Source organism: Parus major, chromosome 1, assembly GCF_001522545.3.
Source record: "Parus major isolate Abel chromosome 1, Parus_major1.1, whole genome shotgun sequence".
Taxonomy (NCBI): Eukaryota; Metazoa; Chordata; class Aves; order Passeriformes; family Paridae; genus Parus; species Parus major.
In genome coordinates, this window is record NC_031768.1 from 93,255,692 (window position 1) to 93,280,954 (window position 25,263).

Sequence of the window (25,263 nt, forward strand, 5' to 3'; positions counted from 1 at the left end):
AAACAAAGGCCCTTTTTCCTTCTCTTGAAAGATTCGTCATCCAGGATCCATTGTCCAAGATCCAAACCAGGACAAGTTTGAATTGTGTAATTCTTAAGGAAAGGATTACAGAAATTGTTGAAGTGCCATGAGCTAAATGTGAATCTATTCCATTTAAGTTGAGCTGGTAAATTAAGGAAGACAATTCCTGGAAATGGCCTTTAGCACTGCTACTGTTATACAGGGAAAAAATCAAATACATTTGTTAGCAGTATTTCTTGCATGTAATTTTTTCTTTTAAATAGAAATGTTATCAATTCTCTTACTGAATTTGACTAATAGCTATGAAATGGAACCTGTGTTTTGCACGTTTGTGAATTGGCAGATTGTGTAACATACGTGAATAAATGGTATGGAAAAATGTGAAGCTGGCAGTGAACAGAGTAAAAATATCACCAAGGAAAGAAACCTGACTGCCAGGTTCACCCCAGTATGGCCTAAGACCCAAGATACCTGATACCTAAATAGTGATGGTGGGAAGAAAGAGATTGAAGGCAAAAAAGTTCCTTTGATTTATCTGGGAAATCAAAGCTCAATCAAATTGAATTCATCAACTTCAATTCAGTAAGACTTTTAAAAAAATTATAGGGCCAATATGGCATGAGAAGTGACTCAGCAATTTTAGACAAAGTTAAATTGTTTAAGGTGAAAGGAAAAAAATGTAAGCAATTTGGAAGGAGGTCAGTTTTGTATATGGAAAGAAAACATGAGAAATGGATAGTAGTTATATTTTTGCTTATACAGTGGAAAAGATGATTTGAGATAAAGGAAAAAAAAATGTGTATAAGGGAGTGGATTTGGAAAGATACTAGGAAAGAGAAAGAGAGAGCTTGGTAAAACTGGGAACACCTCTACCAAATGATTGTTGCATCAGCATTTTGAGTGCTCCGAGTGTGAACAGATTGCACTGCAGAACTGGAAAGGAAAACATTGCAAGAAATACTCCAATCCTGTTTTTATGATTGTAGCAATGGTGCCAGAGAGGAAAAGATACATTTCAGATAACATTTCAGGGAAGAAGTATCTGTAGAAAAAAAAAAGTCTGCACTAAAGATTTATCTTCTGTGATTATGGATACTTCAGATGTTGTTACTTACGATAGAAGCTGATGTGTGCAGCTAGATCAATCTAAAATGTGTTTAATTACAATTGTTTTCAGGAGCTGGAGTTGTTCTTTCCCTCCAGTGGAGGTCGTGGACCAGTCAGCAGTGCAAAATTCACAAACTGTACTTGTTGCATTATTAAGCCTCATGCTGTTAATGAAGGTAAGCAATGCAGATAGCAGACGAGAAAGCAGTGTGTGTCCATTGTATCCACAATCATTCCTCTTTTTGTGCCCTCTTTTTGGGAGGATGTAGGGAGCATAGGGTGTATTTCACAGTAATGCAAAACTTGCAGATATATTGCCTTTTACACACATTTAGTATTTCTGCAGCTCATTTCCATGGAGAGTGAGTGGGTCATGAGCTTTCCATGCAAATACTTGTTCACTTCAGAATAAGAAGGGAGAGGAGAAAAAGAGAAGGATTTAAAACCTGGATGAGATTTGATGTATCTTGCTGTGACAGCTTCCCATATCCTTGCTCCTTCCCAGTGCAGTCACCTGCTGGAGGTTAGCGTCCCCCCAAGAGAGTGAAAGCAGGACACTTGGCCATGATCCAGGGCCCTCCACTCAGGCAGTAGCACATCAGATTAAAACAACTCACAAAGGGAGATTTGTGCTGTTACAAATCTTGTTCTGCTGAAAGCGGTGGGGATGGAAAGTAGGAAAGGCTTGTTTATGAAAGTGAACCAAAGACCTAAAGCATTTGGTGGATTCTGTGATGTTTTCTGTGCTGGGAGTTTGCCATATGAGTGTTGGAAATGTTTAATGCTCTACTGTTACTGTACAAAAATAACCTCACTTGTGTGTCCTGTACTTAGATCCAGGAGCATGAGTAGGAGCAGTGAGTGCAGTAAAATACTTTGACTCAGGCACTGAGACAGTATTTTTAAATGTGGAATAAATATCACCATGTGAGAGCATAGAGTTTTTTCTTAGTAAGTTGCAGAGCGCACTGCAACGTTTTAATCACTTCTTTGTGGATAGCTTAAATGGAAATAGCAGAAGTGGCTGGAGCAATTTCCAGGCCCTTCACACCTCAAGTGGGATGTCTGGAGAGCTTGCTGAAATAAAAAAAAAATGTTTTCACAAGAAGGAGTTTCGTAGTTGCTACTGATAATGTGTCTGTTATCTCTTCCAGACCTTGCATGGTATCTGCCACCGATAAGTCTGCCATGCAGCAAAGACACAACGATGTTCCTTTTACAGAAATATAGGCAGCAGCTGGGACTATGATTTTACCTAGCTACATGTTTGCAGAGGACAAACTTTTCTGTGGCAGGATTGTTAGGGTCCTTCATTTGAGTGTAAAAATAGCAAAGTGGATGGCTTGGACAGTTTTTTTAGACTTAAGATAAAATTTCTATTACATATAGAGGCACAGACTCTTATCTTAGTGAGCTCAGGTTTTCTCTTCCTATTTTTAATCTTTCTCATCTCTGTAAATTTCATAGTGTCCTGTCTGTTCCTGTTTTTTTTCCTTTAACTTCTCTGAATTTTCCTGAGTTGCCAGAAAACAAATTGTGACCCTATTTGCACATCCCTCTGGGAGGGTGAGAGTGGTGAAGAGAGGAGATATGGATGTAGGTAAACAAAAAATGTATGTGCGCATCCAGCTTTGCGGTGTGAGTGCTGGTCTGAATGTCCCCTATATAGTCCTTTTTTGCACACCACAGAGAGCTGGAAAGTCAGAGGACAGCTGCCAAAAAGCAACTAACATTTGCAAGACCAAAAGTGTACCTTGTGTGACAACACTTTGTTGTGGTTTAACTGCAGCTGGCAACCAAACCCCATACAGCCACTTGCCCACTTCTTTGTGATCAGGGAGAGAATCAGAGGAGTAAAAGTGAGGAAACTCATGGGTTAAGATAAGGACAGTTTAATAGGTAAAGCAAAAGCAGCACACAGAATCAATCAGGTAAGTGGAAGCACAGCAGCTGGAGAGGAAAGGAAATCCTTTGTGGCTTGCAGTGGGAAAAGGTGGTTTGGCAAAGCCAGGGGCATGGAGAGAAAATCACGTGGGTCAGAGCAGCAGAGTCTCTTTTGCGCTGGAGTTTTGATTTGTGCTCTACAAATTTTCAGTATTGAGTATCTAAAAATAAACCTTTTTGCAATTTCCTATGCACTGCTGAGGCTTTGAACTTGATTGTCTAATTACCATGAATATAAGCTACTCATTACATATTTACAATTACATGAAGTTTCACTTACGTACTTGAGTTGATATGGAGATTTAGTCTTTATTTCTGTAGAGACATTTGACTGAATTAATGAATTTTGCTTTCTGGCCCTTTTCCCTAGAGGTTTTTTTTTTTTCCCTCCAGAGTCTGTTGCATAGCTGATTCTTAGAAGGAAAAATCTTCCTGGTTTTCTGTCCTGGAAGATGATTTTCTTTAATTGCAACTGTAAACTAGGGTGTTTTTTGGTGAGCTTAACTTGCTGACAAAAGGCTGCATGTAATCTCTAGTTTATACTGGTTAATCCTTGGGCAGAATACTCTCTTAGGAAGTTACTTTGATTGCCACAGCTGGTTCCTATCCAGTGATAAAGTAGAGAAAAATCAGTGTTGGTTTTATCTGTGGCCTTGCTGCCTCTCTCCTGATGGACATACAGAAGTGTCTGGTACTAGGCAGCCGCAGCAGCACAGCCCAGCCAAGCACAGCAGGACCTGGTGCAGTGCCCAGGCACCTGAGAATTCCTGTAAACTGGAGTGTCAGCATGTCTGCCGGGCTGCAGGGGAACCCTGAGGCCTGATAAAGGGTGTTACAGGACTAAGGTGAAGTTTAACCTCAGCTGTCAAGAGTGCTGGTAATGCTGGAGTGATGGCATCACTGGCCCTCTAGGAACGTGTGCCATGCATGTCTCTTAAAGAAGTAAGGCCATAGCTAAGAAGTAAGGCCATGGCTATTTTGCCAGTCTGGTGTCAGCATGACATCTTCTGTGGAGGATCAGAAATGGTTATGCCATGGAAGGCAGTGTAGGCCAGAGCTGTGGACTAGATAGCTTTAGCCCACTGGTAGCTGCTCACAGTGGATATGGAGAGCTCTGGCTGGCAGCAGTGAGGTGGTTGTATTTTAACTCTGAAGAGGCTTTGCAAGAGTTGTCCAATTCCTCTTCACTGAGAGCTAGAAGAATGCAAAACCAACTTGATGCTACTCCAAGAAAATTTATTCTGACCTGGGTTGCATCAGGGAGGCATGATGTGGTTTGTCCCCTCTAGAATCTGCTACACTGCTCAGTGTCTTTCAGTTTCCTCCTCTTCTCCTGAGACCAGTTTTCAGTCAAGGAGTGTGGTAACTAGTAAGCACAGCTCTAGGATTGTATGTTCAAGTTGTTTAATAATTTGAAATTTTTAGTGTGGGTCTGTGTTCTGTAATCTTCCTGCTTCTTGTGGTTCTGATACTTGAGATGCAAGATCATAGCTGCAATCACTTAGACATTCTCTTTTTGTAAGTCCCCTGGTGTTAGTAGATCTGGAGGTATTAGCACTAGTGCTCAGAAGCCAAACTTGTAAATTCACCAGAATGGATAAATATCAGTTTAATGCCCTTAGGACAGCTATGATTCGACTGTTTTGTGAGCAGAAATAGCACCTCATAGATCACTGGGTGGGATTAACTTTTAATATTTTTATGTGTAACAGTGTTTAGTCATGTTTGCTGTAGGAAGTAGACTTGGGTATTTCATGACTGCTGTAAAGTTTCTTTGATGTGGCCTTTAGCTTTTTCCTTGGAAAAATTAGCAGGGGGAAAATTTTAAAATAGCAATGATCAAGGTTTAAAGACTGAGGTCAGAAGTGTGCAGTGTGCAAACTGAAAGGTCTGCCTAGAGGCAAGGAAGCCTCTATGGTTTTGAGAGGTCCCAGGCATGAGACTACTACCTAGTACTACTACTACTAACTACCCAGACAGGTTTGCTCTCCTATGTATGTGTTAAGCTTGAGATTTTGTTCTAGCATTTCGGTAAGTTAAATCCTTTTTCCTCTTAATTAAAAAAAAACCCAAAAAAACAGTGCTGTCTTCCACAGTATTCAACTGAACAAAATTTAAATCTCATAAAAAATAAAAGGTGCAGGAATACCTTCTTGCCAAGTGGAAAAGATATTGTGTGGAAACGTGGTTTTAGACCTTTTCTGAGTGGATGATAAAATTTACAGAGCTCTTCTATTAACTTACTAGCTAGTGGATAGCTTTAGAAAGTTGCAGAACTTTACACTGATTAACGAAATGTTGCACAGGAAATCATAAGAATCATACTTCCTTCTTTATGTAAAAATAAATATCTGCAGAAAAATTCCAATTGAGAAAGTAGTTTGTAGCTCCAAAGACAAACCTGAATGTGACAAAAAGAGTACCAAGGATGGTAGTTCAGTCTCAGGCAGGTACAGAAACAAGGTTTACTTCTGTAGAATCTCAAGTGAATTTCCTGTATAAGAGAGAGTGTGGAGAGGACTGTGTAGTGTGGGAATCCAACATTGTAGTGAATTATCTGACTGTAGACAACTGAACTGTCCTGACACACAATACACTTGCTGCTCTTTGAAAGAGAGAAGGCATCACTATGTAAATGTCCAGTTCACCTCACTAGAATGCTAAGTGTGCTTACATGCCTGTAGTTAGGAAGTTGAATAAGCTGGAAAAAAAAAGAGAATGGTATAGTAGAGATACAAATCTATTATCACTCTCAGCACTACTTATCTATTTCATAGTTTTTTCTCAAGACAATTTGTATTCTTTAGATATGAAAACTCTGGAAATGGTTTCCTTTTTTTTACCCTTTTAGGCATAAGCCTGAGTAATTAAGTATTTTTATTTTTTTTCACAGACCTAAAATTAGAACAGGGTTTTCAGAAAACTGGCTTGAGAAAAAATGAGTGCAATTTTCTTAGAAGAAATCTGAAAGTTAATCTGTCTGTGATAAGTGTGTAAGTAATAGAAAGGTGAAGTGCAAATGCTGTGGAGTTTACCTCATTGTAAGCAGAACCTTTCTTTGGATTTTGTCTGCAAGACAGAGAGTGCCAGGGGACATCAGTGCACTTAACAGTTTGAAGTCTGGAAGGAATAATTTGCAGATAAGAGTCTGGAAGTGAAAAAAAAATAATTGTGGAACGAACACAAATCTTCGCAGATACTTCAGAGTGGATGGTTCGAGATGTGACCTCAGGGTGTTCCCACATGCAGTATGGCAATCTTAGTGCTGCAGTCATGTGAGGACTAACTAGTAAAACACTGTGCTTTCAGCTGCAGGCATTCTTTTGCAGACAGATTTGCCCAGGGAGGAGACGTACTTATGGCAAATGAAATGCAGTTTGTTTCTTATGTTTTCCTTGAATATATATAATATATAGGGTGTTGAAGCATTTGGTGGTGTCTAGTGATGCGGGGTTTTTTTTGGTTGGTTGGGTTTTTTCTCTTTAGAGAAGCTAGGAAAAAGTGATTAAAATGAAAACAACCTACTTTGGCACTTCATCACCATTTTTTTAGAATAAAATTTAGCTTTCATGAGATCAGTCATCCATACGCTTCCATCTGTGTTTTTAATTCTTTGCTGTAGTTGTAATGATGGATATTCCTTGCCTGGGATGTTTGGTTTTGAAACCGAGCCCATAGTGTTTCTCGTTTATTTCTGCCTAAAGTTTTAGCACCTTGGCATTGGTTTCCCAGCTAGACTGATTCTGGATTTCAATGGCTAGTGGGGAAATGACATCTATTTTTTTGAAGTATGAAAAATAATATTTTACATTTGAATAGATTTGGGTGTGGGAGGAGGTGAACTGAATTTGAAAATCCTTGCTGACAGTTTGAGACAGGAAGGAAGAGAAGAAGATACACTTCAGAGAAACAAACAGATCAAATGGCACAACCAATCCTTGCTGAAGCTCATAAGTATCCTCCAACTAGAAAGAAGGTATTTGCTGCTGTGTTCAGTAGACTTGTATTGGTGGTGTCCATATTGCTGGGAATCATCTCTCTGCAGGAACAATGGTATTAATGTAAAAAAAAAAATACATTAGAAATGAGTCTTTACTACTACATTTTGGGATTTTTACTTGTAAAGGATTAAAGAAAAGTCAACTCTAAGAGTGGACCAGGGAATTTCAAGATAGTGAAACTTCTTTCATACCAAGGAAACTGATGAATCAGGAGTGTATAATTTCATTGAAATCACTCAGTGGTTGATGGACGTTTACCAGCATGTCTTTTGTGAAGGAAAATATGCTATATTGATCTCTGAATTCTCCAAGTATACTTTCTCTAAAGGAAGGTAGAAAAATGTAAGACAGCCTGATTCACTTGGTTATGAATGCCTTTATGAAAGTTCTTTGCTATTAGGAAACCAGAATTTTCCTTTAGTGGAGTAATTTGTATATTTAGATCTTTACAGCATAGGCATCCACACAGCTGTAAGTGTTTCCCTGAATGTTGGACTGGACATGAGCACGTCAAATTAAAAGAGCTTTACAAATGAAGTCTTGTCAGGCATCCTGGGGCTTGTCAATATTGTCATTAAAGGCTTGGATGGGTGAGGACAGAGCATGCTTGCAATGTTCACACATGGTACCAAGTGCCTACTGAAATTTTGAAAGATGTGATTAGAATTCAGAACATTCCAGATGAATTGCAGAAATGATGTGATGTGAAGATGATGAAACTGAATATAAACTGCATAGCACTACAGTGGAGAAGGGAAAATAAATGCACAGATATAAAATAGAGAAGAACTGGCAGGGTATCAGTGAAAAGTTTGTAGAGAAATGGTTGGTATAGTGATGAAACAGGCACAATCCATGCTCACTGTGTACCCACTAGTTCTGATCAATGTTCATGAGAATCCAACTTGTGTATCATGTGCAATTTCTGTGCATTCTTTTTTGAAAATAACAGAAAAAGATAGCAAAAAGAATAAGAGATTTAGCCAATGAAAACTTGATGGGTTTAATTTATTTAACCTGAGATGGGTAGGACAAGAATATACAGCTTTCTATAAAGCTAAGATATTTGCAGATATTTACAAAATACAAGCATATTTACTAATTGAGACGAAAGAAGATTTAATGTAATCATTAAGGAAAACTTTGTAGTGTATCAGTGGCCTGATATTTGGTGATGTAATAGAACCCAAAGTACCCAGAAATTTTTGGGAACATTTTAGAAAAATGAAAAAATGTGGCCATGACTAATATAACTCACTGTACCTTGGAGCAAGAGGTAAATCTGTTGGAGTCTCTTCTTTTACTGCCCTTTTCAAATCAGAATATAAGGAGAAAGGCAAGATATTGAACCTGAAAACAGCCAAGGCACAGAATGTAGGAATATGTGATAGTCTTTTACCAAGTTCAAAATAAATTACTGAGCTTACAGTGTATTTACTATTGTTCTAGGACAGTGAGTTGGTGAACATTCCAGATTGTAGGGGATCTCATGAAGATTTTAACTTCCAGAATTAATTTAATTGACAGTGAAATAGTAGATTAAAGTTATTGTTTCTAATAAGGGGTTAATGCACATTCCAAGGAATAATTTTAACCACTTCCTCTCTATTACTGTAACTATCAATGAGAAATCACACACACAGTTTTCATCAGGGATAACCAGAAAAAAAGGAAAGAAATGTTTCTAAGCTTGTGAATGGTTTGAATTACAATACTGAGCACCTAATATAATCCAGTGGTACAGCCTCAGCTAAAATATTGTATTTAATTTTGTTCACACTTAAGAAATAAGCAAAAATAAATGAAACCCATTATAGCCATAGAAACATTCTACTAGCCAGAATGATTGACCATTATTTTCTGAAGTTGAAAAAAAACCCAAGTCTGAGTTGATGTGCTAAAGGAATACAAAGCAATGAAGATCTTGAAAGAAAGAGCAAAGCAAACTGCATATTTTTTTTTCCAACTTTCTTTTAACACAGGAACAAAGACAGAAAACTAAGCTTTTCTGTGTTTTGGGTTTTTTTTTTCAGATATACAACTGTCAGTCTGGGTTCAGCATAACTGTTGCACAGATATTGACCTTTCTTCATAATATTGCTTTCTTCTTCAAATTCTCTTCTCCAATGGCTCACACTGCCCAGCCAAATTGCTGATACTTTGTGTAGTCTGGCCATGATCTTTGCTGTGAATTTCTCTGTGGGCCTTTGTTTCTGAATGCTAAGTGTGACTCTTTCCATCTGTTTCCATGCAAGAATTCCCAGAATACGTTTTTTTCCCCTATGCATTTTCATCATTCTGCATCTTATAATGCCCTGTCTGACATTCACATGTGTGGTCTTGCCTTGTTCATAGCAGTTCAGAAAGTTGCAGCTGGAATGAAGCCTTTGAACCTTTCACCCCCTTTGAATCTGTCAGTTCCTGTTCTCAGCCACGTCACATGCTCAGTCATTTTGGTTTCAAGGCCCCCTGAGATTTACAATCTCCATGCATAATTTTTCTTGTGCTAGCATTATCCTGACTTCTATTTTCCAGTAAGGCCATGGTAATATCTTTTGTCTTTGCTCCTTTAGCTGTTAGTATTTTCTGTAAAGGTTTTCACCAGTACTGCAGTGTTGGCATAGTTCTCCATAAATGTCTGTAAAGCTGCCCTTCAAACTTCTCAAGGTTCTCCTTTAATACAGTACCTAGTCAGAAATAAGGAATAATGGAAAATTAAAAATAATAAAATAAAATATAATATAAAAAATCCTGGACTCTGTTGCTATGAACAATATTCTCTCATTGTTTCCTCACAGGCTCCTCTCTCTCCTGTCTGTATTCACTGGTCTTTTCTTCCCCTCCTCATCGCTAACCTGGGTGACTTTTGAGGTCCCCCTCTCCTTTGCTGGTCCAGAGTATGTCACTGAGGAGACCCTCTGTCATTTCCCTTGGTGTACCAAAGCACAGATGCAAAAATGACTGCATGTTATTTTTCATACAGTACACAGTGGGGCTGGGAGACTGATAATTACAGATTTTCACCATGACCAAACTTTTTTGGAGTCTAGAAATAGTGTATTTATTCTGCATAGTAAAAATACCTAGAGTTGTGTTATTCCTAAGTAGAAAAAGAAGAAGAGAGAGAGAAACCTTGTTCTTCAGGGTATAATTTGACCAGCTGATGGGAAGAAGTGCACTCTTTGAGAAGGACATCATCATTTACTTATTGCCCAGTGTTTTTCAATGTTGTCTGAAACAAAGATTAGCAAGAACTTCAACTGAAATACATTGCAGAGGGCCCAACTCTAAATCCCACTTTTCTATCTTCTAGAGTTCAAAAAGGATTTTGCCTGGAGTCGAGCCTGATTGTGATTCTCTGCAGTTTTGAAATAGGACCTTACCACTTGGCTGTAAAGGATCAGATTATTTCATTATACCGTGAAGCAAAATTGCATTTCAAAATGTCAGAAAAAGACATGAAATGAAGTTGCTACTTATAGTTAGTGATATATTAAGCACCCAGTACAGGTTACTTTTAGAAATATGTTACTGGATGAGGTGGATCATCAATCTGATCAGTCATGGCATTTTTTGTATTCCTGTCAAAAAAACCCTGTTGTTTAAGAGGAATTATTTTTAATTATTGGAAGGATTTTAAAAAATGACATATGGAGACTGAGATGAGGAATCTAGTTCTTGCCTTGCTTTGAAAGCAGTCTGCTATCTTGCCTAATGAGCTTTTAACAGAGGAATGGTTAAATTAGGAAACAGGCCAAGAAGAAAGAGAAGAGAATGTAACATTCCTACTCCTAGGGCTGATGGTTCATAGTGGGCTGGGACTGAAAGGTCCCAGTAGCACAGCTGCTATGGCTCATTGATTTAAGTGTCACTAGGTTAAAAGTGACTTTCATTAAACAGTTTTATTTTATCCCAATGTCTAGTTCTTTGAACAGCTGTAACATTTTTCAGTCTGATATCTTCCCTGCTATTTTCTGTTTCTTAATGAAGGACAATTTTAAAATACTGTATGTTCTAAAGCAACAAATCATATACTATTAATGTAATTGAGGAAGTCTTGGTACTTTATCATTTTACCTGATTAAAATATATTGGGAAATTATCTGTTTATATTGGAAAATTATTATGTCCTGTACTAGGTATGTAATAAGATAATGCTGCCCAGCAGACATTAAATGTGTGCCTGTGCTCCCTTTCTTTCACTCTTTGCTCGGATTAGTGTTAAATTCCCTCAGTTGTATTTAGTAATGCTTGGGATTCTTTTGTGCTTTGCAACTGAAAATTCGTCATAACTGGTGCCTGATCTGCAGCTTTGATTTGGGTTCTTACTGTAATCACATTTTAAACATCCACTGACCCTTTTTGAGGGGTCCTTAGAAAGTTGTTTCTCACTACAGATTTGGATTTTAAGGTTGAAAAGAATTGTTGAAAGCTGCTGAAATGGCACTCTAATTAGTTCATCTTTTCCTGAGCCTTATGTGCCCCCAAAGAAGAGGCTACGTCCCAGTTCAGAGATGCAACTGGCTGAAAGCCTCAAACAGATCCCAGGCTGAGCCTTGAGCTGGCACTTTTCTGTTGCTTGGGGATTGCCTTTGTGATTTTTGTTTCTATTTTGGTTCAGGTAGAATTTGAAAGGAAAGTGTCCCTAGGAGAAATGATACGTGGATTGCCTAAACTGGGACAAGGGAGGGCAAGTCACTGGATCTGTGCTGCCACTGGCAACTTGCTTATGCTCCTCTGCCTCAATTCCCACATCTGGGAAGTGGAGCTAACATCCAGCTTTGCAAACATAAATGAAATCTCATGGCTCTTCTTCCTCAAGGCACTTTTTGAATTTTGTGACTGAGGTGTCTATCTGTCTGAATGGTGACAGTAAATCTTTTGGTTAAGTCTTTTGGGTGTTGCAGACATGGACAATCTGTCTGGAGCAACAAAGTGCTATGCTGAGTGGGAGTGAACTCAGAAATACAAAGAAGAAATATGGAGAAGAAAATCCTAATAGATTTATCACAATTATTAAAGGAACCTTGCATTAAAGACCTTTAAGCAAAATACCTTCTAACTTTAATTTCTATCATTACAGGAGAGTATCTCCTCTCTATACAAGAGATAGGTCTTGGTGACCTCAGTAGAGAAACAGCTCAGAAAGCTGAATAGAGTCCCCCTCTGCTTCTCTAAAACATGGATTTTGCTTATAGGTTGTAAAACTGCTGAAGATAAAAGTTCTGTAAAAAACAGATCTCCAGAATACCCCATAACTTGATGTATTTTAATTAAATTTTTGCTGTCTGAGAGTGAAATGCAAGTAGCCCATTCTTTACTGATAAAGTGTAAAATGGACATCTGCCAGGCAAAGCAGCTGTCCCTTACCTTTCTGATAGCTTTTTCCCTGCAAGTGACAGAGACCATTTATTTGCCTTTCTTCATCTTTGTTGGTTTCTGGTAAAGCAGTTGACTAGAGTATTGTCTTTGAAGATTGACAATGAGGAAATGTTTAGGCTGTGTCACATATTTAATTAATTAATGAATTAAATTAATTTATTTATTCAATTTATTTATTCATTTCCTGAATGATTACCAGCCAGTCACTTGATCTCTTTACAAACTGTCCATTCATCTCTGAAAACAAGACTGAAGGCTCACTGCCTCAGTGGAACCTGTGTGGAAGCATCTGAGCTGCTCAGCCTTTCCAGCAGGGTGAATGAAAAGAAACCAGAGCTCTGGTTTCTCTCTGATGTGGGCTTGCATTTCCCGGGGAAACCTGTCCAAGACCCTTCATTTTGCTGTTGCAATTGTTTATTTTTTTTTACCTTAAAAAGCGGGATTTTTTTTTCCCCCCTGTGTTCACATAAGTGTTGAAAGGAAACTTTCACCAAAACATGGTGGAACAGTGTAGTGGGACAGGAATTGTATTTGCCTTTGCTTGTTTTATGTTCTTTAAACACAAAGAGCTGCATGGACTGAGTATGCACTGAAATCTTAGGTTTTCCCTTTAGTAACTGGAAGATTTTTGGAAGAAATATTTAGTGTTTTGTAGAGGGAAGGCTATTCTACATAAACCATAGTGTGAAAATACGATAGCAAATACTTCAGGGACACATTTCTTTTATTTTCATTTGTAGATAGGTTTTGAAAACCTTTCAATTTTGTCTCATTTACTCAGAGCTTCCATTGACCTTTTAATGTGGTAGGAAGCTCCCCAGTCCTATGCCACAGGTGTTAGTAGGCTGTGTCTCAAGCATACTATAACTTCCATACAAGCTTTGTTTTATTCTCATCTCCTAAATTTGTGTAGTGCTGAATATCCTGCAATTTAAAGACTGCTTAATAAGTGGACCTAATGACCAGGAGTCACATCCTACTGTTATAATTCATTACAGGGTATTCTTCTGTGACTAATTCTTTTTTAGATAAATGACCAGAAACTTGTTTTTTCTCACAAGTTGTACTAGAGGACAAGCATTTGTGTTCTATAAAAAACAATGATTCTTTGAAATTCACTCACACAGAGTACTGTGCTTGGCTGACATAATCTTCAAAATGTCCTGATCTTGTAAGTATGAGCAAATCTAAAATATACATTCAGTGGAAAATCAACTGTTCTTGTTTCTTGAAGTTCAGTTTTTTGTTTTACAATATCATTCAGTTTTTGAGGTGGTGTTCTGGAGAGAATAAGCAGGCAGTATCATCAGCAATAGCATATTTGTGAGCTATAAACTTTTAAGGAGTAGGTTATTTTGCACAAATGTGTTTTTCCCAAAGAAGACATGAACTCCTGTGCTAGGTTATTGGCAACATTTGCTATCATCCTGCATTGTTTCTGGCTTAAAGCAGGACCTGCAAAAAGAAAAAGACAGCTGGTGCTCTGAATTGATGACTAATTAACATCAGTATTGCCAATGGGTCTTCATTAAAAATCTAAGTCTTGGTCTTGCAGCAACTGGATGTTTTGCAGTTGATCTGAGAAAAGCAAAGGCTTCACTAATTATCTTTTTTTGGTGGAAATGCTCTTCAACAGCTGCAAGGAATTTGAGGCCATCAACTTGTAACCTCCTATAGAATATAGAGGGTGTAAACTCAGCTCTGCTCTCTGCTTCTTCTCACAGCCTTACACAAACACTGTTTTTTCAGTTTGAGAATAAGCAGTATATTGGTATAGTACTTTTAGTTGTAAATTCTGCTTTTTAAAATTACATACTGTATTTTCTGTGTTTCTTCAGGGCTTGCTGGAAAGATTATAAAAGCCATCCTCAAGGAAGGATTTGAGATCTCGGCTTTGCAGATGGTAGGTTTCCTTTTGTGCGTTTTTATGATAAACAGAAGTTGGAGTAGTGCTGTATGCACGTCATAGCAGTGCACAGGTGTCTTCCTGCAGTATAAAACCCTTGTGTAGACTGTAGCAATGTTTTGGGATCAGCATTGTCCTTGTGATATTTGTGTTTTAGTATCTGATGAGTCTGCTAATCTGTTTCTGCTTGCTTGGTGACCTTGAGCCAAGACAGTTCATTTCCCTGTATCTGAGTTTCCCTATAGGAGGAGAGATAATGATATCTGTCTCTTCTGGAGCAATTTGAGTTATCTTTACAAAATGTACTAGCTAATATTAATGAAACTATTGTTAATATCCTTCCTTATTTTTTTTAAGTTATATATTTAGTATGAATTACGGGGAATGCTTTTAAAAGTACTTAAGGGATTTTGACACCCTGAACACCCTCAGCAGTTAAAGGGATTTGGTACAGAGATTGTTCCCAAGAGTTCCTTCCCTTCAATTGTGGTAGAAGATCTGATATTTTCCTATCACGCAAAGGAAATTCTTCCTATCACAAAGGAAGAATATCCTCTTTCTTAGTGGGATCAGACAACACTACATTGTCTACTTGTATTTGATGTAGAAAAAGATACTGTGTGCTATGTTGCCTCTGGCATCACTGACTTAAGTTGCTGACAAACTTCATATTGCAGTAGTAAAGCCATTCCTTTCACCTAGTAAAACTGAGGATTCTGAATGTTTGCTGGTTAAGAAGGGGTGTCTGTGTATTCCTGTTGTTGTTTAATTCAGACTGGCTAACATTTTGGTTTTCTTAGTTCAACCTGGAGCGTACAAATGTGGAAGAATTTTATGAGATTTACAAAGGTGTAGTCCCTGAATACCTGGTAAGCATAAGTTTAACTAGAATTTGTTTAAAAATAAAATATGCTCAAGTGAGGAAATTACCAAATTTCTTGTTTCTTGGGATTGTGATGTGGTTTCTTTTGTGAACTTGGTATTGAACAGTTCTAGTTTGTTCTCATATAAATTAATTAATTGTGAGAATTGTGTCATGTGTGTCATAATAGAGGAGAGCCTTTCATGAAAACTGTTCAGCCAAGGAATTTGTAAAATACAACAGAGTCACATCCCTGGTTTCCCCCAAAAAAATTATATTATTGATGTTGAGCTATGATAATGTAGCACATTGGCATCTTTATTTGATTGGGTATTCCAAATTTTGGCTTAGACCAAAATACATATTTATCATTTTATTTACAATGAGGCTGCTGTATTGGAGGCTTTCCTAATGACATCTTGAACTACTCTTTGTTTTATTCATCTGACTTTTGTAAATATTCAGAAAATTTAAGAAGTTTAAGATATGCTGTAATCCCAGTGGACATCTGAGACTCTCTACAGTATTATGCTATGTTGTACTGTTACATAAAACTTCCTGACTGCAGATAGAACAGTGGGAATACAAGAAGATGAGTTTGTATTTCTGGATCACCTTCTCTCAGAGGATTTTGGTTCCTTTTACTCATAGCAATTTTTAATTTACAATGTAATTTACTCACAGTGATGATTTTACTGCCATGCTGTTATGTGGCAAATTATCCTTAATTTTTAAATGGTTACATTATTGTAAATTTTCTACATATTTACTAATATTACTCTAAAAATTAAAATTTTTAAATTATTTTTTTCTTCCTTTATGATTGATCAGCCTGACTTACTTCAACAGGGTTTGTATATTTGTCTTTAAATGAGTTAGGAGTACTGTTAGTTCACTCTCAGATTGGGGAATACTCACAAGACCTCTTCTGAACATAATTTTTGACAAGTGCCAAAGGGAGATTGGACAGGCATACTTGTTGGTATGTGGCAGAATTTAAGAATGGAAGTATCTGACCAGTATTTCAGGGTCTGAGGAGTCCTATAGTGCTGCAAAAATCTCTGCTTTGATCAAAATGGGGAATTCTCTACCATTTTCTGCAGCTCTTGGGCTGCACAATCTCTAACTTTCTAACAAGTTGCAAATTTTAGTTATATAATTTAATTGGAGAGTTACTCAGAATGGAAGATGACATTTAAATAAGGTAAGTCAATAGATAAAACATGTTTTAGGTAATGTCAAGAAAAGTGAGAATCTAGCGCTCCATCCTGCAAGTTACATGTGCTGGATTGACTCAGTTGAAAAGAAATCAAATTAATATTTTCATGCACTCAGGATATCCAAGAAACAGGAAAACATGGAAAATCTAATTGTGATGGTAAAGGGTTCTGGAGAAGGCACACATGGGAACAGCAACAGATATTGTCAGTGCAGTCCAAATAGGAAAGTATGTTATGAAATAGGATATTGGAGAAAGAATATGACCTCTTCTATATGTGACTCAGAACCATCTGTTTTAATCTAAATTTTATTTATCATTCCAAAATAACTCAGCACAGAAAATACTGGCATCCAGAAATCCTTTTAAAAAAATGTACTTCCATTTATTCTGGTTATTCCTTGTCAGTCAGATAAAGGTTTGACATTGTATATAAAGTACTTTCTGAAAAGAGAAAGCTGTACACTTGCCCAAATTTTAGCTTTTTTAGTATCCCCTACATGGGATTTTTACATACTGTTGCTTAGTTTTTGTGCTGTTTTGGTTTTTACTTCCTACTCTAGTCAGAATAGAAAATGGGTAAAAAGAAGTGAGATTATTTTTGATCAGCTCAGAATCCACTTTGTTAATCAAAAATCCTTGTGCTTGATCCACCTCCAGGAATGGTTCTGCTTGACCACAAACCATGCTATTTGACAAACTATTTGCTAGAGAAAATTTGATGTAGCTGTAACTGGAAGCCTCACCAGACAAACGTTGTCTGCTGTTTAGACTCAGCTCTGGAGTTGATGAGGCTGTGTAAGTAGATTGGGCTTGTCTGACACAGAATCACCTGTGCTGTACCTGATGGCAGCTGGTCTTCAGGTCTCAGCTCCATGCAGTAATGAGGGAATCAGGAATAACTTTGGTCATGTTGTTCACTGTTGCTGGTGGGATGCCCGTGCTGAGACACAAACAATTAAAAGAGGGAGGAACAAGAAAAAACACTGTTTGCAGGAATTGCAGAGAGTTGATTCAGCTCAAGTTAAAAGACCCTTTTCTCTCTGCTTTCCTGTTAGCAGTTGTTTAGATGACAGAAATGAATGAAATTCTGCAGAGTAGTGACTTTGTGTCAGTTCAGAATGAAATATGCAGTTCTTTGACCTGTTTTGAACAGAGGATCTGTTAGTGATAACACAGTTTTTGGAATTAAAATATTTATTTGTGTTGTGGAGCATAAAGCTAGTCTGCACTGTTTTCATGTCCTTAAGGAATACTTCTACCTAAATTTCCTAGGATCCGGTTATGATAGAGGCACTGGATAAAATTCAGTTCTCAGTATGGAATCCAGTATAAGGATAGTAGCTTTTTGGAACAGTGCTGCTTGACTTGGAGTCATTGTGTATTTGTTTTCTGTCATAGTTCATAGAAGGAAAAGAAGGACTTAGGTCTTCTTTTCCTTCTGCTCTTTTGTCTGCTCTGTATGCTTTGCCATGGTTGATCTTTGACCTGCCTGTGGCTGGTGGGCGTGGTTGCAGAACCTTGCTAATCTTTACCTGTCCTCCCTTACTTTCTGTGCATGTTTTGTCCTTTTGTCTTTCCTCATTAGTTTTGATTCCTTTAATTGTCTTGTTTTGTATAAAACTTGTCTGGCCAGATTTCTAGACTAATATGCAATTATAAGGGCATGATTTAAAAAAGGAAGTCAGATTAGAACATCAAAATTGGTTCTTTCTGCTTGTGAAACTTATACCTCTAATTAACAAACTCTAAATTGGCACTAATGCCCAGGGTTAATTTAAGCCTATGAAAACTTAAGACCCATCTTCATCACCCACACGGAACTCACGATGTCTCTTGACTCTTCTGGAGACTCCAGGGAAACAGATGATTTCACTGTAACTGAGATACTGGTATTAGTACATCACAAGAATGTTGCCAGACCCTTTCCCTAACAGGTTGTGCCACAGGCATGGATTCTGTTGGCTTGTGTGTTTCAGCTTCTGTAGTAATCTATGAGGAGAAGACAGTGAGAACCAAAAGCCCAGGAGACATTTTAATGACTTAAAGACATCGAATGAGTGTATATTTGGAAACAGATATAGGCTGTATACTGGGCTTCTGGTAGGGAACACTGCAAAGTACATTGCTGCCTGTGGAACTGCCTGAACATAGTGTGATTTTTCAGGCTTAAAAACCAGCAAAGTAGATTCCAGTGATTTAGTGTAGTTTGACAAGTTATGAGATAATGCAGTGAAATCTAGATCAATACAGATGGACCTACAAAAGAATTTAAAGTATTGTGGATGCTGTGGATCCATTTTTTTCTCAATTTCCACCTTCTAAACCAAGAGGCAAAATGGAAAACATTTCTTTTGTGGTGTATACTAATGGTATCTGTTTAGTGTCCTCACTTTCCCAAATGCACCAATATTTCTTAATTGTTCCTATCCTGTAAGTTTGGGCCTTGTTTTGGGGAGAAATACAACCTGTGCTAAAGCCCAAAGAGTTCAACTTTTTTTCTGTCTTCTTTCTCTTCCAGGAGATGGTTTCAGAGTTGTGTTCAGGCCCTTGCATAGCAATGGAGGTTAGACAGTTCGATCCTTCAAAAGTGTTCAGAGACTTCTGTGGTCCTTCTGACCCTGTAAGTACTTTCTTTAGTGATAAATAAAGCTTAAAAAAATAATGTGCTAAGTGAATTAAAATGTCAGAGTGTGGTATGGCTGCCACATGGCCTGCTGCATTCATTAGAAACATGTCAATATTACCTTATTACAGAGGTCAAGCACTAGCCTTGGTAGACCAATTTGCAAATCCTTTAGCAGCTCTTCTGATCTTACCTAAACCAGATGATAAAATACTGTGATTACATCTGTGTGAAAGGAAAGCTATCTAGGCAAAAATCTCTGTTAAAGAATCACAAATATAATAATGCATGGCTTCAGAGCTCTGGAATGAACAGTTATTGCTTGTGGATGCCAGTGTAATCAAATGTTAATTTACTGCAGTCTGTGGCATTCTCCTAGGATGAAACTGAAAGAAGAATAGGTTCCTTTGATTTTTCAGAAGGAAGGAAACAAAAACGGGTGTCTAAGTTCTCATACCTGTTTGCTTCTAGCTTTTGTTTTTCATTTCTTGAGGTGGATAATTACATGTGTGATACTGTGTGCAACTTGAAGACAGGCTGTCTCAAAAGGTTTGTAGTTTTTCTGTTACAAATTTGGTATACATTTGGATATTTGGTTACAATATTTGTCTAAAACAGTGAAGGCTGCTCTACACACAAGAACAATGAGTTGAAATATGAAGGTGCAGACATTGAAGTCAAGGTTTGTATGTTTTTCTTGTTATGATTTAATGTTTTAGTTGCAGACTTGAGGGAAATTTGCCAGTCTTCATGGACTGTTTCTACTGGTGCAGTTGAAAAGAAAGAAGAAAATAGAAAGAAAAAAATAACACCTATGGCAAAGAGGTAGCTGTTCTAGAAAGCTAGGAAGAGGACTTAAAAAGTTCATTAAATCTGATTCTTACAGAACACTGGTCTTTTGAACTTTCAGTACATGCTATTACTTGTAAAAGTTAAAGTAAAAGTTAAGAAGTAGAAGTTAATAACTGCAACCTGTTTAGGTCTGCCAGAAATGAAGTTGTGTTTCTCCTTCATTGTAAAGAAATGAAAATGCTTGGAGGGGTAGGGATAAATACAGGACAGTGTACATTATCAAGAAAGCTCTTTTGTTTAAGTTCAGTAAGGAAGAAAAAGAAAGCAACCTATTCTGCATTAATTTGGCATTCTTTAACATGGACCAGGATGTAAAATCTGTAATGGAAAACCTTGGAACAAGGGGATGGTGGCCAGGGAATCCTGTCACTCCTTGCGTTTGCTGGCATTGATATTTCATTTCACGAATGTTTGGCTATTTTTGGCCTCTGGAGCAGTTAGAGGCTTTTTGTTATTACTTAGGTCTGAAGCTACAGCTTTAGTTTGCACATCTTTGTGCAGCTTCTATGTTGAAATAGCTGCTTGGTAACGTTTTGTCATGGAGTTGTCAAGATGATTACTTATTAGTAATCATGGAACATTATTAATGAATTAGCATTAATGGAACACTTGAAAAATGCTGTAGAGATTAGGGTGGGTTTTTTTTGTTGGTTTGTTGTTGTTTTTTTTTTATTTTGTTCATATGCAAATTAAAAAGTTGGTTATAATACATGATTCCAGGAGTCTACATCAGCTACGTGTTCCTGGCTGACTGCATAACTTTTAGTATTCCTGAGAGCTTTTACTTGGAATTGGCAGTACACTAAACGTGACTCAAGTACCTTCTGCTGTGAGATATTATTAAAGTGATGGGCTGTGCTGCAATATTTCTGCATCCTGTGGCCTGAAAGGGGATTTTTGTACACTTGCTTTAAATCCTAACCTGCATTCTTTTTACACTGGGGATTTGCACTTTTAAGTGTTAGAGTGTATCAAGTCTTTTGTACCTTTGCATGAAAGAGCTGAAAGGGAGATTAGATGGTTTAAAACAAAGCAGTGAACTGAAAGAGTTCGAGTCTGCTTTAGCTCCATTCCTGACCTCACTGTGTGACCTTGGACAAAAAGTTCAATATCTTTCTGCCTCAGTTAATCACATCAGTTAAATAGGGATAACAGTATGAGCCAAAGAGCACTGTTGCTGTAAGATTTTGGTTTTTATAGACCTCCTGTGAATCTCTAGCACTGAAAAATAGGTATGTGTGAGGCCTAAAAATGTTCATGCTCATTCCTAGAGCTATATATCAGCACAACATTTTCACATTGCATCAGATAAAGAATAGTTCTGTGGAAGGTGTAAAGGACTATAAAGGCTATTTTTGAGCTTCCAAGTACTTGTTGTAATACCATTATAGCTATTTCAGTGTGGGTTCTCCCTATAGCTTAGCGATCCCCGATAAGAGCGTTGACAATGCAGTACATAATGTCTTTCAAGAGAAATAAGATATTTTTAATCTAATTCTTTAATGAAGAAGATTTTAATATAATTGATTATCTGCTCAGATAGTCTGAGTCGTGTAATAAAAATAAAAACTTTCATTCAGATGCAGACTGAATCAGCTAGAGTAGCAAGCAGACCAATCAATACCAGTTACAATACCCTGCTATCTAAGCCAGCAGTGGGAAAGACATGATTGAATTGCTTAGATGTTATTTAGGGTCAATCATCTGACTCTGTCCTTTCAATTTTTAATTTCTGCATTAGCCTCTGCAGGTCTAATGAAAAAGTGTTCTAGACAGAGTTAAGGTCTCTTAGTTGGGAGACAGGGTAGTGTTTATCTGCAGACACAGATGCTTCCCTCTAGTGCAGCCTCCTTTTTCTGAGCTGGCACTGCTGATTCATAAAGCCCAAGGTATCTGTAGGTTCAGGAGTTTTCCTGCCTTGTTCCATGTCACCTGTCTGTGCACAGGCAGGGGATCTAGAAGAAAGGAAATGATAAGGTAGCTATGCTCTAATGATCCATGGCTGCAATGTGCCTGCAAGTAGAGTGTTCACCACTGCTCTAGACAGTCATAATGTTGATGTATGATTTGAAACTTACCTCAAACAGTATTATAGTTTCTTGTCAGAGACAAGCCTCTGTCTCTGTGGATGTCAAACACCACACCTGTGGCACAGTGAGTTGCTTTCCCGGGGTTAAAATGCATGGAATCTCTAGTGGCTGCAGCAGGAAAAAAACTGACAATTATTTGTTCATTCTCTCAAAACTCTGTGTATCCCTGGGAGCAGCTGAGAGTCAAGAATCCACTAAGTCATTTTTACAGGCATGAATTCATTGTTCATAATAAGTTCTCCTGATGTCTTTTTTGTTTCTGAATACATACTGCAGAGGTCTGGCAGGCCTTGACACCCATCCTATCCCTGCTGCCCTGTTTGCTTTGATCACGTGTGTGTGTGCTTTTTAGTGGCATGGATACATGATCTGCTTACAGTTTTGAGGTGACCAGCTTGGAGCTGCGTTTCTTGCAGACTCTCTCCTCCAAGCCACTCTTCGGTGGTGATGGGCAGTCCTTTGATGGCAAGAGGGATTTCAGCCTCAGGCAATATGTCATTGTGCAGAGATTAGAACAAAAATCAGAGCAGTAGTAGTGGAGGAGACTTTTGCTTGCAAGTGGCTTGCTTTAGATGTGGCTTGTTGCCGCAAGGTTGCTGTCATATGATGGCTGTTCGCTGTCATGTGGAGCTGGAGCTTGTAGGCTCACTTTGATTCTTGATGTCTAGATTGAAATTTGCTGTTATTAGTGGTGACTGACAGTCTCCATCAGGAGACTAAATATTGACAGAGCCTCAAGACCTAATTCTGCTTCAAATCCAGTGTGATTGAGGCATGTTGGCAAAGGTACAGTTGGGAAAAAAACCCACTTTTATCTGCTGCTCCTTTTCTGCGGCTCCAGAGTTACTGAACTTGAATGTGTTATCAATGCAACTGTTGCTGCCTAAACACATCCTGGATGTGAGCTCACTGGACTTGAGTTCAGTGGTCCCAAATTTGAGTAATTTGGTAAAATAGTTAATAAAAGATACTGCATTGTCTATTACCAGGCCCACTGCCACTACAAAGGCAGGGTACTGGAGAGTCTGCTGCTTTCATTCTCTGGAGAGAAGGTGCTGGTGCCCTCTGGGAGAGGGCTGAGGGTGTATTTGCTTCTTGTTTCTGGTTGCTGCAATGCCTTTTTTTATAATTAGTTGACTACCAAAGCCCCTCTAACCTATGTGGTAGGGTTTTTTTTTGGAGTTTCCTCTCCTACTTGACACTGATATTTTGGTATCCTCTGATGACATGTTTTTAACTGATTTCTGGACATTTGTAGGAAGTTAAGATCATCTTGTCAAAGATTCTGTATGTCCTCCTGAAAAGTGGCATCAACTTCAGAAGCTTCAGGGTTCCCATCTGCATTCCTGTCTTTCTCTTATGTCAATCTGTCTCTGGCTTTGAAATATTTCTTTCAGGGTACCTCTCACCTGGTTCCAGGCTGGAATAACTTGCCCTGTTTTAGCAATAGGAGTGAAGCTTAGCATGAGCCCAGAGACTGAAGGAAAGCAGGGCTGTGCCACAAAGCATTTACACCACTGGTTACTGATCTTCCTTGACTTGCTGAGCTACCAGTGAAACCTCGTAGTTACTCTCCAGAATGGCAAATATGCCAAGATATCCTGGAGCTGGATGTTTGGGCTTTTCTCTGCGAAGTGTCACAGGGCTGGGCATTTTGGTAAAGGTTTAAGCTGCACATAGAATATTTACTTTCTAAGAAAACTCAATTTTTTTGGTCAAGGCCTTGGTAGTGTTCAGCTCTGCAGACATACAAAGACATTTAATCTGATCTGAAATCACAAAGACTTATTGTATCTGTAGGTAGGTGGAAATGAAGACTGAAAGACTGGCTTAGAAATCATAAAAGCTCCCTTTGCACTCAGACTGAGCACATCCCAAAGTAGTAGGTGTGTGTTATTAAAGAAGTGGTTATTTTAAGCAACTGTGATGAACACAAGATTCTTATAAATGCTGTGACTTACATAAATTTATCTATTCAGCCTTGAGGAGGCGGGGTTTTTCTGATTGCGCAGAGTTTTGATAATAACTGTCCATCTGCAGGTCTTGTTCTGCAAAATGAATGCTTCCATATCGTGTTTGCATTGGATCTTCCTGGTAATGTTCTCTCCAAGCCTTGAATAAATGCCATGCTTCAGGGTTGTGTTACAGATTTAGTATCTCATACTAATGGCTCATATTTTATTTTAAAAGTGACCACACAAAGTTTTAGAAGTGCTTGCCTAATTTCTTTTGACATTTGCTTGGTTTGTGTCTAAATAATACAAAATCAATGTATTCCAAAATATCATATTTTTGTTGCATCTCTGCTTAGGTATCTTAGATGGATTTAAAGGAAAAAGTTTTGGTTCCCACTACTGTAGGAAAAGAGGTAGGCTTCTAAGAAAGCAACTGATCGTGTGATACCAGCCTAGTATAGACAAATATACAGCATAATTTTGTGCTGCTAGGTTGATCAAAGGTAGTCTGCAGGGTTCTCTCCAGGGCTTCTTTCTCATAGCTACACTGGATTGCAATGTTATTTACCTGGCCTATGGGAGGTTTTAGTGCTGTTTGAAAACAAGAGTATACCCCCCTCATAAAAAAAGTCTTTTTCAGCAAGACAAATAGCTGATCATCAGAATTTTTAGGTTCTAGTGTCCTCCTGCAGTCAGAGGATGACTGTCGTCCTTGGTGATTCCCTTTCTTTTAATTTTTTTAAGTTTTTTTTTTCTCCCTCCTTTTTCCTTTGGACTTCTCTATTTAAGGTTCTGTTGTAGCTGCTGAGGTTTCTGAGAATTGATTAATTGATATATTCAGTCCATAAAGGCAAGGTAAGAGTATTTTTGAGAATATGAAGGTTCTGGGTTCATTTCAACCTACATGGTTGTTTTCTTTGTTTCCCTTGTGATCTGTTTGGTTGCAGCAGACAGCAAATCACTCTTTTACCTTGGACAGCAATGTTTTTGAATATATGAAATACCAGAACAGAAACATTCAAGGAAAAAAAAAAATAAAAAAACATATAGCTTCAGTCCTTCTGTGCGTTTCCAAAAGATATAGCAAGTTCTGAGGTCACTCTGCCTGGGAAAGAAAATTATACTATTACTGCACTAAACAACTGTTTTATCCTTTAGTTGAATAGCATTCTGGTCACAGTGACCTCGTATGTTTGTAGAATCTTTGATTTGAATCGATTAACAGCGTTTGCTTTACATGCCTGACTCAGGTTTTTGTAGAGTATAGATAGCCTTGTCCTTCACTAGAATTCATCCCA

The 25,263-nt window shown here is 38.0% G+C and overlaps 1 protein-coding gene across 3 annotated transcripts in view; it reads left to right on the forward strand.

The window, feature by feature from the left end:
* Nucleotides 1–25,263, forward strand: part of NME7 (NME/NM23 family member 7) — an 84,355-nt gene that overhangs the window by 33,237 nt on the left and 25,855 nt on the right. For 2 of the 3 annotated variants that reach the window (XM_015618635.2, XM_033517592.1), the window contains exons 7-10: nt 1,199–1,304; nt 14,294–14,358; nt 15,162–15,230; nt 18,964–19,065. In XM_015618635.2, the coding sequence (XP_015474121.1) occupies nt 1,199–1,304; nt 14,294–14,358; nt 15,162–15,230; nt 18,964–19,065 (342 nt within the window). The remainder of the gene's footprint in view (nt 1–1,198; nt 1,305–14,293; nt 14,359–15,161; nt 15,231–18,963; nt 19,066–25,263) is intronic. The other variant, XM_033517594.1, reaches the window with a different exon arrangement.